The 14,022-nt window shown below is 47.3% G+C and overlaps 1 protein-coding gene across 4 annotated transcripts in view; it reads left to right on the top strand.

Annotated features, from left to right (window-relative positions):
* The window catches only part of TTLL11 (tubulin tyrosine ligase like 11), a 220,894-nt gene that overhangs the window by 175,009 nt on the left and 31,863 nt on the right, over nt 1–14,022 (top strand). For all 4 annotated transcript variants that reach the window (XM_047700186.1, XM_047700185.1, XM_047700184.1 and 1 more), the window contains one exon: nt 6,468–6,719. In XM_047700186.1, the coding sequence (XP_047556142.1) occupies nt 6,468–6,719 (252 nt within the window). The remainder of the gene's footprint in view (nt 1–6,467; nt 6,720–14,022) is intronic.

Below are 14,022 nucleotides of genomic sequence, written 5' to 3'. Positions count from 1 at the left end.
ATGGGTCTTACAGGGCCTGGAGCATGGGACAAAGTTCCCTCACTGAGTCCTTCTCCTCATCAATTCTGGAAACACATGCTTCAGCCATTCTGTTGTCTCTTGTCTTCTCTTCCAATAGCATAGCGCCACCAGCAAGCAAATGGGGCCGTGGGATAGCCGAGAGTTATCCAGAGACAGAGCTGGGCTACATGGTGGTTTCATTTATTTTTAGTGACTTCATCCTCCAGCTCTTTAAATTAGCTGCTGGGCTAATTTAAGGCACTTCTGTGGTACGTGGTTAGCAGTTTCTTCGGGAGTGACAATGTGCATTTGAAGTCCCAAGTGACTGCGGGGACGGGTGTCAGCCACGTGGCAGGGAAACGAGCCTGCCTACCTCCTTTTGCCAGTGCGGCACCACTGCCCACCGAGGCTCTCCTGCCAAGCCCCAGATTGCCTGGGAACCTGATCCTGGGTGTTCCTTCGCTTTCTGTCCCCCCATGATCCAGAAGTTGCCATATCCACTTCCTTTAACCCAAATCAGTGATTCTTAGACCTTAGCCTGCATCGGAGTCAGCCACGGGGCTGGCTAAGCAGAGTGCTCAGCCCTCTCAGTGTCTGAGTCTGAGGGCCTGGGGTGGGCCAAGAATTGGTATGCCTGACAAGTTCTCAGGCAGTGCTGATGCAGCTGGTCCAGGCCATATGCTTTCAGAACCACTGACCTAGAAGGTTCCAGGAGCTTCCTAGCATCATCCATGCCCCTTCCTTGATTACTGCTGGCGGGCTCATTCACCTTCACCAGACTTCTGATTTTGGCCCTCCTCTCTTGTAAATCTACCACTTCTGATCTCCGACACCACCAGATCCAAGAGGTCTGACATCCAAGGTCCTGTAAGACCCACAACAGCTTCCTTGTTGTATTCCCCCCAAGCCTACTACCAGGACCCGGCAAACCGACCTCCTTCCATGTGCCCTAGGTCCTTCTCTGCATGCTTCCCTGGCCATTTTCACCTGACTCACTCACTCTTTACACATGGGTCTTGTCTTCCCCACTTGGTGACACACTTCTGGCTAGTAAGAACCTCGGCCACCTCACCCATGCATCCGAGGCCTCTGGGACAAGGAAATGCTTGGGAAATAGTTCATGAACAAATAAATTATTGAAGGCATTAGGAACTAAAAATGGAAATTATTTCTCTGAGAGAATTCATGTACTTTCTCTGAAATTGGAATCTAACGTTGCTTTATCTGCCTTCCTGTTTTATTAATTTCTGGAGAAATATAGTATATGCCTAAGAAAAAAGTCTTTGGTTTGATTTAGATCAACTTAGTGCCAAAACAAAAATCAAATTGGCACAAGGACTCTCTAGTGAGATAAGTATGGAACGTGTAGTGATATAGTCGCAAGTATGAATTCTGTTTCCACTACTGATTTGGGATGCTGGGAGTGTTCTGGTTCTCTGGATCTTGGGTTTCTAATCTGTAAAATGGCCCTAGTTTCTGCCTACCTCATAGAACTGTTACGAGGAACGCTGAGATAGCATAAGTAAGTTGCTTGGCCCAATGCTTGACACAGTACGTCCCTGATAAGTAGGATTTCCAGGCAAAATAGAGAAAGGTGGTTTTAATAACAAAGAATCCCATTTTATTTGAAAAACGATAATAGAGAAAACTTTCCAGAATTTTAATGAGCCAAGGATATACCAAATTCAATAATAATAAAAAAAAATGACCTCAAAGGACTAGTAAGCTTGATTTATGTTTTCTTTACCAGTCACTTTTATTTCATAAACCCGATGTTTCCATTAAAATGCCATTAAATAAAAGCAGGGTTTTACAGTATTTGCGATAACTTGGATCTCGATGTGATCATTGGAATTAGCTCCAGCAAAGATACCGTTTCTCATTGTTTTATTCCATCTTCTAGACCAGCTACATCTTTTACTGCCTTCTTCTGGTTGAGTGAAACACTCCCCCCGTATTTGTGGTTTTGAGTCCATGGAAATGGTATCTGTGGCTTTGAAGGCCCTTTTCATCTTGAGCTTATTAATTGGGATTCAGGAAGGAAGGGAAATGGTAGTCAGCCAGTAAACACAGCAGCCCTTGAAGGAAATGTGAGGGGCTCACGTTAAAGAGAAAAAACCCTCGTTCTGTGCAGCTCCCCAAGTAGAGCAGGGCGCGGGCTGAGGACGCTGGTAGGAGACATTCTCCGACATGCACATCATTGGGAAAACTTCCCTAGCCGGAGAGATCCCTTGGAGGGGCGGGGTCCCCATCACCTGGGCAACCTTGGCCGGAGGCCACCAGTACCCTGGGCCATCTGCTAATTAAAGGAGCCCCTGGGGCTAGTGGCCTTATCTGCCTGGAATTAAAGTTTCTCCTCTGAAACGGCACTGTCATGGAAATGTTCTGGAACTAGAGGTGATGGGTACACGACATTGTGAATGTGCTAAATGCCACAAAGTTGTACACTTTAAAGTGGTTTTTTTATGTTGTATACAGTAGAACACATCCGAGGAAATAGATGACATCATTGGACAGAATGACCTCCAAGGCTGCTACCAGCTGTGACATGTTATGTTTCTGGGAGGGATGCCATTGCCTAAGGACTGACCACCATGTCCCATTTGGTCAAAGACAGGCCACACAGACATTCAGCTGAGGGGGTGGCTGATTGAAATATGATTCGGTCTTAATACCGAATATCGCACAGCCATGAGAAATTACGCTCTCGAAAATGTATCTAATGCCAGGAGAAGACACTCGTGATGTCATTACAAGGAAGGTTTATGCTACGTGGAATGTGATCCTAACCTTACAAACATCGGTAAGAAACCAAAACACAGTGGTGTTTATCCCTGACCTGTGGATGACAAATGATTTACATTCTTTTATACATTTCTCAAAATGTCTACAAAGAGCGTGGATAACTATTATAATCTAAAAACACTATTTAAAACACAACGTAAATAACAGTACATTGGGGGCGCCTGGGTGGCTCAGTGGGTTAAGCCGCTGCCTTCGACTCAGGTCATGATCCCAGGTCCTGGGTTCGAGCCCCACATGGGGCTCTCTGCTCAGCAGGGAGCCTGCTTCCTCCTCTCTCTCTGCCTGCCTCTCTGCCTACTTGTGATTTCTCTCTGTCAAATAAATAAATAAAAATCTTTAAAAAAAAACAACAACAACAACAAAAAAACCAGTACATTGGATCCTGTGACCCCCCCCACCCCCACCCCGTGAATCCTGCTGCACTGTGGAGCAGTGGAGTGGCAGTGGGTGAGCTGGAAGTCCTGGTTGGAAGGACAGAATTGTAATTCTGGTTCAGCCGTGGCAAACCTTGCTGCCTCTTGGTGTTTTCACCTGGAACAGGGGCATAAAAATAACAGTCACGTCACAGGGCTGTGCGAAGAGCGGATGAGACAATGAAGATGGGGCGGCTGATTGGGAAGAGTTCTGAGCTCTCTCCATCGGCACTGAGTGCATGCAAACTGTACATTTCCAAATCTTCCCTCTAACAAAAACTTAATGAGTGCTTCTAAAGTCAGTGATTGCCACTTAGCCAGGAATTTAAGAGCTAATCTCCAGAAACACTGCTACTCTTTCCTTAACTGTCTTCCTATAACCTTGATGTGAAAACATTTCATTTCATCTGAAAAGTAACCACCTGACTTCTATTTACTGTTCTTGAACTCAAGGAGATGATGCTGAAACCAGCTTGGCTGGAGGGAGATCACATCCCACCCGGGAAAGGTGTTTCTCCCCAGGAATCAGGCCTCTCCTTGGTGGGCAAGGCTTTGTTTCCCCAGAACCATCCACACAGGGCTGAACTTTAAAAGGGGTTTTCCTGGGGCGCCTGGGTGGTTCAGTCAATTGAGCGTCTGACTCGATGTCTGCTCAGGTCATGATCTCAGGGTCGTGGGATCAAGCCCCACATGGGGCTCTGTGCTCAGCGGGGAGTCTGCTTGGAATTCTCTCTCTCCCTCTTCCTCTGCCCCTCCTCTCGCTCGATCTCTCACACACATTCTCTCTCTCTAAAATAAATAAATAATCTTAAAAAAAAAAAAAGGAAAGAAAAAGGTGGGGTAGGCAGTTCTGGTTCTGTCTTCGTTCTGTCATTGCTTTGAGACACGTGCCAAGACCCAAGACCCACATGGAAGGATCTGCGAACAGAACTCACAGCCCTTGACTCACACAAGGGGTTTCTCTTTCTTAGGGGCTGACTCCCTGACCCAGAATGAAGAGAAGACTCTTGGGACAGCTTGCTGTTTCTCTATCAAACCTATTCCCTGTTAAAAAGACCCTACGGTGTACAAAATATCACAACCTTGGTATTTTCTCTGAGCCCCGCCTGGCCTTTAAAAGCAAACTCCCAATTCAACAAATCCGATGAAACATCTCCCAAGCACCTGAAGCGATCCAGGTTGAAACAGAGTTGAACGAGAGAGAGAGAATTGGATGAGTTAGGGTTGAATGAGATGTGAGGGAGGGATCAGAGTCTAGACAAACGCCGGGCCGCTTGGGCAGAGGAACTGGGGAGCAAGTCTGAGAAACAGGAGCGGGGCCTGGCAGAGAGTCATCAGCACGATCAAGGAGACATCTGAGCTGGCTCTGGAAGTGGAACAGAAGTGTGGCAGGCAGCCAGGGCCAGGGGAAGGCCTCAAAGGCCAAGGAAAGCAGGTATGAAGATACCAATATGGCCTGACTTCGTGACTGATGGTGTGCTTGGAAGTGGGAGTGCAGGGAATGAGGCCATTTAATAAAGGAAAGAGTAGAAAATGGCCTTGGTGTTGAGCTCAAGACATGGTTCTAAATTTCCTGCAGTTGGCCAGTTGGGCAGTATTTACCGACCAAGTACAAAGCGCTCAGGGTTCTGTCTCAGGAGTGGATGCAGGTTATGTATGGGAATGGTTACACCGGTTCCCAGACCAGCTGTGGGTGGCACAGTGGAGGGGAAGGTGTGTGAGCTCCAAGGGCAGAGGGAGGCACCAGAGGGAAGAGAGCTGGGTGTCCAGTGAGCTCCGAGTCTCTGGCCCAGACCAGACCAATGGGCAGCAAATGCCCAAGGCCTTTGAGGGTATAGTGTGTCTAGGACAGTGATAGGAAATGAGGAGGATGGAGGAGAAATCAAGAGGGGCCTTGAGTGCCAGAGTGAAGAGTATGAACTTCACTGTAGGCACTTGGGAAATCAGTGGAGAGTTATTGTAAGGGACAACCCAGCCAGGTCTGCTTTAGAAGAGGTGCCTCAAGGGGTGGTTGGGTGGCTCAGTCGATTGGGCGTCTGACTCTTGATTTCAGCTCAGGTTGTGATCTCAGGGTCGTGGAATCGAGCCCAGCATCGGGCCCCACACTGAGCACTAATCATGGAAGCTGCTTGGGATCCTCTCTCCCTCTCCCTCTGCCACTACCCTCCCACCCCAACCCTGCTTGCGCTCACTCTCTAAAAATAATAATAATAATAATAATAATAATAATAATAATAAAAAGATTCAAAAATAAGAAGAGGGGCCTTGGTGCCAGTGTCTATGGGTCTACGGATGGGAAAGGCTGGAGGCTGTTGGTACAGTCTAGAAAAGAGTTTACAAGGGCCAGCAGGGGAGAGCAGAGCTGGTTTCAAGAGATACTGAGGACTTAGGACTGGTGGCAGAGGCAGAGGAGAGGGAGAAGAGAACTGTCATTTACCCTGACATGTCCTCCTTGGGTAGCTGGCAGATGGGGGTGCTGTCCAGGGAGACGGGGATTGTAGACTTGAGGTGAAGGAAACGGACATTTCAGTCTGGGGATCTGGGGACATCCTGAAGCAGCAACAGGTGGTAGTTGGACATGTGGGTCTGGAGGTGAAAAGAACATTCCAGACCAGAGGTGAGTATGTGAGTGTTATTAGTTGTGGAATTCTCTTGAATACCAGAAGAATTTCGAAATAAAATAACCAGATTCAGGAATCACAACACTATAATCATTTTTTTTTTGTATGAGTTCCAAATAAGAAAATAGTTAAGCCCAAAAACATAATTGTGCCTATTCCTAAAATTGGATAGCTGATGTATCTTTGCAAATTGTTCATTGAACTGTGCTTCTGGCTTCTTGCCAGAATGAGATTTTTATATTTCTTAATTATTCAATTACTACCCACAAGTAGGAGTTTGAAATCAAACCTAGGCTGCTCCGTAACAGTATTCTCTTGATTCATGCGTGCGGTGAAGGAGAATGTCCGTATTGGGAATCCGGGGGGAGAGAACAGAGGAAGTGTAAGCTTCCGGTCCTGACTCTGTCCTGGGTTCAAGTCCCGGCCTTGTCCCACGCTAGCTGTGTGAGCTTGGGGACCTTGCTTCTCTGAGGTCAGGTTTCTGGTCTGTACAATAGAAATAGAGCATTCACACCTCCCGAGGTTGCGGTGAGTTTAGAGAAAGGAGAATGGCTGAGGGAAGGTGCTCTACCTACTGTCACGCCCCCTCCAGATGCTGGTCGTGTCCCTCATTGCTTGTGTTCTGCAGGTCTCAGAAGCTTAAGCAGCCACGAGCTGTGAAGGAAGAGCCTTCTGACAGCGAGCCGGCCAGCGCCTCCGACGCCAACCCCAATCCCGAAGCGCACCTGCCCTCCATCTGCCTCAAGCAGGTGTTCCCCAAGTATGCCAAGCAGTTCAACTACCTGCGCCTGGTGGACAGGATGGCAAATTTGTTTATCCGGTTCCTGGGGATCAAGGGGACAATGAAGCTGGGACCAACAGGCTTTCGGACTTTTATCAGGTCAGTGAGACCAGCCCCTCCGGCTTGGGATTCGGGCAGGGTGCAGTGGAGCCCCACATCTGGCTGGTCCCATCTCCCCTGACTGCTCCTGGGGGAGCCCATCTGTGCTGCGAGGTTGGCGCCCCGATTGGGGTCAGATTGCTCCGGAGGCTGGCCCCGTCCCCTCCTGTTTGCTGAGTGAGTTCATGAACGTGACAGATGGGACGGCATGAAAACACAAGGCAGTGCTACCTTGAACCAGGTCCTTAAACCACAGAGAAGTCATTGTCCCCTGGACCCAGACAGACCTTGTAGCTCTTAAGCTGAGGTGATGTTCTCCCAGAGGATTGTGGCTGCATGCTGAACGCTTATGAAGCCACAGCGAAGAAACAAGGCACATCTGCCCCAAGTGTCCATTTCAGGAGAGAAAAGTTAAATAATTCAGTTGATAAATAATTTAATGTATTCATCCTAATATAAAGATAACCCGATTGTATCATCGAGTACAATACAAAATCTGCATGAAGTGTAAACATAAGACATGAGATAAAACAAGTGGGTTTTTGCCACAAAATAACCCCTGCCTCTTAATCATTCATCCACTTGCCTCTACTCTCCGAGGCACTTTGGGGCAGCACAGGAGTAAGTCCCCGAGATAGTACTGACTAGGCGCGTAACCCTGGGGCAAGTTAGGGACCACCTCTGAGTCTCGGTAACCCTACAAAATGGGGAGGAAGCCAGCTACACACCAGGATTGGGTGTCCCCCACCTCGAAGAAGCTCTCTGCTGGCATTTGGGGCTGCTGTCCTGCTCCTCGTTGGTTTTCATATTTCTACCTTCCACCTCAAAGTCACATCCTTCGTAGTTTTATTCACTAAAGCAAATAATTAGAAGCCTTGATTTGGAAACATTCTGTCGTATAATTTTCTCCAAATGAACTCTATGAACTCCAACTCTGGCTCTCTTGGTTCCTGATGGGACAGCACACAGAAGACACGGCCAGTGTTCAGAAGAACCGGTAGAAATCTTTGCAGTTTCAGGAAACCTGAGTTAGGAATTACACGGTGATCTGGAGAAGGCCTCTATGTCCTCTTGGGGTGAGGGGGCAGAGGAAAGCCCAGAGGAAAGAGCCCAGGCTTTGGGTCTGGCTCCTGAGTGAGGCGTGTCACTTAATAGCTGTGTGGCTTTTGGAAAAACCTCTGGCCTTCTCCAAGTCTCAGTTCCCTCATCTGCACATGAGACTAATCCCTCCTGCCTATTAGGGTTATTATGAGGTTGGGATGTAACACATCCTAAAGCACCTGGCCCAGAGCCTCATTGACAGGAGCTATTTGCTAAGTGGGGGGGTCTTGTGATGATTATTTCCATTAACCAGCAGGAATTCTCAACAAAGTCAAGAGACACGTGTTGTTACTTCCCTGAGAATACTACCCAATACCTTCTGACTTGTTTGGGAATTGCATCTGTCTCATAGTAAAAGATACCCATCTGTAAGTGCTTTAAAATAGATTAATTTTCTCTCATATAGGAGGAAGTTTGGCATGGGGGTGTTCAAGGGCTGGTTAATGACTCCACAATGTGATCACACCCCACTTCCTATCTTCCTGTCCATCCATCCTAAGCATGGGCTTTTCAAGCTTCAGGCTTGCCTTGATGTCACAAGATAGCTGCTCAAAATCCAGCCATCATGGTCGAGTTCCAGTCAGGAAGAAGGGAGAAGAGAGATGTCAGATGCTTCCTTCTAACTCCTAATAACCGTCTACTGAAACATAAGAGATGGGGGGAATAGTGAAGATTTGGAAAAAAAATAATATAGTGAAAGAATCACAGTCTCAGCTGCCTCCAGGGGTTGGGCCAGAAGCGGAGGCCAAGGGGTGGATTCTGGAAGGATGGGGAGGGCCAGGCTATGGCAGCCTGAGGAACACATGCCCCAGCTAAAGGAAATGCTGTCCTGGGCACGTATCACCAGAGCTTTTGAGTTTTCAAGAGAAGCTAGAAATGCTGATTTTTTTTTTAAAGATTTTATTTATTTATTTGATAGAGATCACAAGTAGACAGAGAGGCAGGCAGAGAGAGAGAGAGAGGGAAGCAGGCTCCCTGCCGAGCAGAGAGCCCGATGCGGGACTCGATCCCAGGACCCTGAGATCATGACCTGAGCCGAAGGCAGCGGCTTAACTCACTGAGCCACCCAGGCGCCCCTAGAAATGCTGATTTTTATATAAAATCTCAATACATGTCTATTGATGTGGTGATTCAGAAAATAATTTTTAAACACTGTGTGGGTTCGAAGTGTGACTGCCCATAGAAACCACCAGTGTGTGAGCACTGGCAGGAGAGGCAAGGGACATATTGAGAGGACTACTCTGTTCACACCCGATTTTGAGAAGAAAACAGAACTGAGAATGGTTCTAGCAAAGGCGATTTCTAAAACGCTCTCAGATGGGAACTGGATGATGTCGAAAACATCGCTACAAATCTGTCCATGTATGATAAGCTTTATGATTCTTTCCATCATTTTTTCTCTATAATTAAGGGCATTTGCGTGTAAAACTGGTTATTGTCAGGTTTGAGCCCTTAGGTCTTATAGCCATCATTCCCAGTCTGCTGCCAGCACTGTCGGTGGGAGCGACAGTGACCATGGCGACCGCGAGCAAGGAGAACAATGTCTTCAGGTGGGGAGTAGACGGCCAGAGCAGGACTTGGACAGTGAACCCCTCTCCCCTCCCTCCACACCCTCCCAGTCAACGTCCTGCGTAATTAAAGATATGGGAAGAAGTGGAGAAGATGTTGCACAACTGTTAATAGATTTTTTTTCCTTTTGTAATATACCAACAAATCCCAATAGCAACTTAATCGTAAAAGATGATATTCTTTGCACTTGGATTTATCGAAGTAAGTTCAGTTTTGCCAGCTAAATTTAACAGCAAGCATTTTCTCTTGCTAACAACCATTCTCTCTCTCCTTTCCACTTCAGTTTAAATTTTGCTTCATTATGAATTAATAATATTTATGCCATATGTTAAATTGAGCCAAGTACCCTTCTCTGGGGCACGGCACAAGAGACATATTTGCTGGCAAGATATATACTCCTCTCCGGTCTCCCACGCAAACAGCAGAAGCTGAACTTGGCTTTCACCTGGACGACCCACTCTTTTTCTCCGAGTTCTTTAAAGAGAACTGGAGGGAACAAAATAAACATCCGACCGAATTTATTTTCAGTGACCATCTCTCATAGTGTGCTGTGTAGATCAGCAGTTTTAGGAGTGAATTATGCTAATGCCAGTCTGGCCACATTCTATTTTTCTTTTCTACCAAGAAATGAGAAATAATGAACTGTCGCTTCCTTGTCTAGACTTAACTCGTCGAACCAGCTTTTCGTGCCGTTTTCTCAAGAGGCACATAATAGTAGCACATATTACCATGAATTAAGCGCTTCTTTTCTCTCTCTCTCTCTCTTTCTCTCTCTCTCTCTCCTTTTATGTCATAATAATTCCTGGGGCGTGGAGACTTCTCTTTCTCTGAGAAATAGAAATTAACTGATTCTTCAGTTTGACAGCTTTCTTTGAGAGAAATGCGTTTTTGCCAGTTTCCTTCCATTGGATTACTAATCTGGGGGCCATTCTATGTAATTTACTAAGAACACGTTCTGCAAACGTAGCCTCTTATCAGGATCCAACATCAGTCTGCACGTGCTGCATTTCCCGTTTCCACAGCGGGCAGATGAAACCATTTGCCAGAACCGGGTTCGTTTCGAGGAAAGGGACACGGCTCCTCGGCCCCTCGAGCATTTGCTTCCTACTTCATGTGAGGGTAGTCCGCTTGGAGAGAGCCCTGCTCAGGCCCTTTGTGGTGTCTGATCCTGTTCTCCTTTTAAATTAGAGAATGGTTTTTCTCTTTTTTACTTTTTTCCCCCTTCCACTCCCTTTGCTCATAGGGAGATATTAATATGTTTCATAATGGGTAGCTGTGGGGGGTTTTATGCTCTGAGAGGCAACATGGTGTGTTAGAATGTTCTGGAAGAGAAGTATAAAGGACCTCCCCCCCCGCCATCATTAACTCCTCCGTGACTTTGAAAATCCCCCTCTTCTGTGATGATCTCTTTCCAGTAATACTGTGAGACGCTATGCCTAGGATTCAGTCACCTTTAAAAAGATGTATTTTCTAAACCAGAGTTGTCCTTTTTCCCTCCTATTTAGTGTTGGTTTGGTTTTTTTTTTTTTTTTAATTAGCAAATATTGATCATCTGTTAGCTTTCACCTTATGGAAAACTCTCCAGGAGAAATAAGCTGCTTTTCTTTCACGGAGAAGGAAGAACACAAAAGAAATTCTATAAATGGGAGTTTACAGTGTGGAAAAAGTTGATTTCTAAATTTCCCATGTGATGTCAGTAGTTGTTGAGAGGAAATGGGGATGATAATTTCAGATCTTTCTATACATGGGCTCCTAATGAACTTGAATGATTTGTGACTATCTCCTATCATATGTGCCCAAATCCCTTTGATTCTGGGGGAAAAAAAAACAAAGAAGAAAAAACATTTCTTCAAAATGGCTCTGTGTCATGGAGGAAGGCTGGGAGCTGTCCTTTACTACTTCTCCATATGTGCCAGGCACTGAGCTAGTCCCTAAAATGGCTTTGAATGGTGAGTAGTCTTATCTTCATTGTACACATAAAGAACCTCAGTGACTTGTTCAAGGTCACATAGCAAAGTCAAGATTCAAACTCCTGTGCATTTGTCTCCGAGCTCTTTTTGTCCCATGCACCTCTCCAGACAATCCTTTGTCAAGAATTGTCCTAGCTTGGGGCGCCCGGGTGGCGCAGTGGGTTAAAGCCTCTGCCTTCGGCTCAGGTCATGATCCCAGGGTCCTGGGATCGAGCCCCGCATCAGGCTCTCTGCTCCGTAGATAGCCTGCTTCCCTCTCTCTCTCTGCCTGCCTCTCTGCCTACTTGTGATCTCTGTCTGTGAAATAAATAAATAAAATCTTTAAAAAAAAAAAAAAAAAAAAGAATTGTCCTGGCTTCTCCTGTTACCGTATTGCTTGGACTACTCTTCCACGGAAGAATTTATCCCTCCACTCCTGAGTCATTTCAGGAATTTCATCCCAGGGCATAAGGGGAAATGGTTCAAATGATTAAGAGCTACCAGGGCTTCACGTTTTTTACCCCAGTCTCTGAGGTCACTTCCACCCTCCAAGAGTGACATCCAAGACAGGTTCAGCTCTGCACTACTCACTGGGCTCAGAATCCCACCTACTCATAATGGGCACAAAATTCATTCTGTAGTGATCGATGGATAGATGCAAAATTCATTCTAAACATGTTGTTACAAGGAGGCACGCCCTGTTTGGGTCAACTGAGAATATTTGGTGACCATGGGGACAAACCGAGGAGACTCTGTCCCCAAAAGACGCTGGTTGTCTTCCCCAGCCTTATATCCCAAAGTTCCCCCCCACAGGCCCTCTCTAGAGGCTCCTGCTTTCCCAGGCCCACCTGAGACTTTGCCTTGAATCCTGGGTTCTTCCTATGGCCCTGGGCTGGGTCATCTCATGACTTCTCCCTGAAGCTCCTTAGTCCACGACTCTCTCCACCAGGGTAGGACTGGATGTGAATCCCAGCTGTGTGATCTTGGGCAAATCATGTCCCTGCTCTTCTGTCTCATCTTACCTGTCATTGAAATGGAACTAAGAATACTTCCATCACAGGGTGGTTATGAAGATCCAGGGAGCCACTGGGCAGGAGAGGGCCTGGCCTATGGATGGTTACCCAAGAAATGCCTACAGAAGCAAAATTCTTTTAAAGCATCTCCTGTCTCCTGCAGCCAGCATGGGTTTCCCCCCTTCCCCTGTCCAGGCACCAGATGTAGCAACCAAACGTGATTTTGGGCATCACTAGGGAGGATAAGTTACCTTGGAACAGGGATAAGTGGAGAATTCTCTTTGGTAAATTACGGCTCCTGCTAAAGGTTTCACACTTCTATTTTCTACCTGTCAGAAAAAAATAACTATATACCAGTGGTCAGTTTGGTTTCCCTTTTTATACTCCATTAACCCACAGAGCAAGCCAGGCAGAGCTCCTGTCCCATGAGGGAGCAGGTAGTCCGGAGGACACTGATATGATAATTAGGGGAACTCAGTGGCTCTTCCTAATGAAGCTTTGAAAAATGAGCAGTGTGGGTTGTTCACACACCCCGGGAGAAGCTGGAGCATCATCTCCAGCGGAACCCAATAGAGATAGCCATCTTGGTGACAGGCGACGTGAAAAGCTCTGCGTCCATTGACATGTTGTTACCAGGGCTCAGTAACTGTGCACTGATGTGTTTGAAGTCCGCCACTGGTGACTTGTGATTGAAATACGGAGCAGGAGCCCAGGAGGGAGCGGGAGGTGAATTGATGGCCTGGGAAATAGTGGTGGGAAAGAAAGGAAGGAAGAGGGAGGGAGGGAGGGAGGGAGGGAGGGAAGGAGCGAGCAGGTGTGCTGGCATACACGGAACACCAGTGTCATCTGGGCACCCTGCCGGGCACATGTCCAGCCACCACGGTCAGGGGTGTTCATGGGTTTGGAGAGGGGCTTCGGGGTGCCCAAATCCTGCTTGCCAATCAGCCCCTCTCCTGTGGGGTTCCTAAGGGAGCTATTCACACAAGGGCTGATGACAAATGGGAAATCAAAGAACCACTTTATCATTAGCTGGGGCAGTGGATGAGGACCTGTTTGGAGAGTTAAAAGCATCACTGAATGTAGTGAAGGCAGACAGCTGGCCCAGAGGTCTAGCTTCGGGATTCCCAGAGCAAACCCAGCCTGTGTTGGGACTTGCTTCCCAGCATGACCCTGTTCAGAAAGGTGGTGCCTCTGGACAAGGCAAGGGCTCCCTTTAGTCTGGACAGAGAACCTGGGCTCCCATACCCAGTCAGTCTGACTGGCGAGCACCAAATCTCCAGAATGGACAGGGCCACTTGCTGAAAGCGCAGCCCCAAGCAGCCTCTGAAGGGCCCACGTTCGAGCCCTGGAAGAGGAATTGGGAAAGGAGGGAGAGAGAGGGAGGAGAAGCAACAACTGTGGGCCCCCGGGTACTAGGCACATGCTGGGTTCTTGGCGTGTGCTGCCTCATCTCATCTCCAGCCCCCATGCGGGCGCATAGTCTTCTCTTCTTTTTAGGTATCAGCAAATAGAGGCATCGAAGGTTTAAGTAAATGCTCACAGTCACACAGCTAGAAAAAGCCAGAGCCAGCATTTCAATCCTGGTCTGTCTGATGCCCAAATCACGCTCTTTTCAGTGTGCCAGACTGCCTCCCCACATCTCCAGACCTGAAAAACACAAACCACAAAAAA

This window comes from Lutra lutra, chromosome 13 (assembly GCF_902655055.1).
Source record: "Lutra lutra chromosome 13, mLutLut1.2, whole genome shotgun sequence".
NCBI classification, from domain to species: Eukaryota; Metazoa; Chordata; class Mammalia; order Carnivora; family Mustelidae; genus Lutra; species Lutra lutra.
The sequence above is the reverse complement of the archived record's forward strand: the minus strand, read 5'-3'. Positions and strand labels throughout refer to the sequence as shown.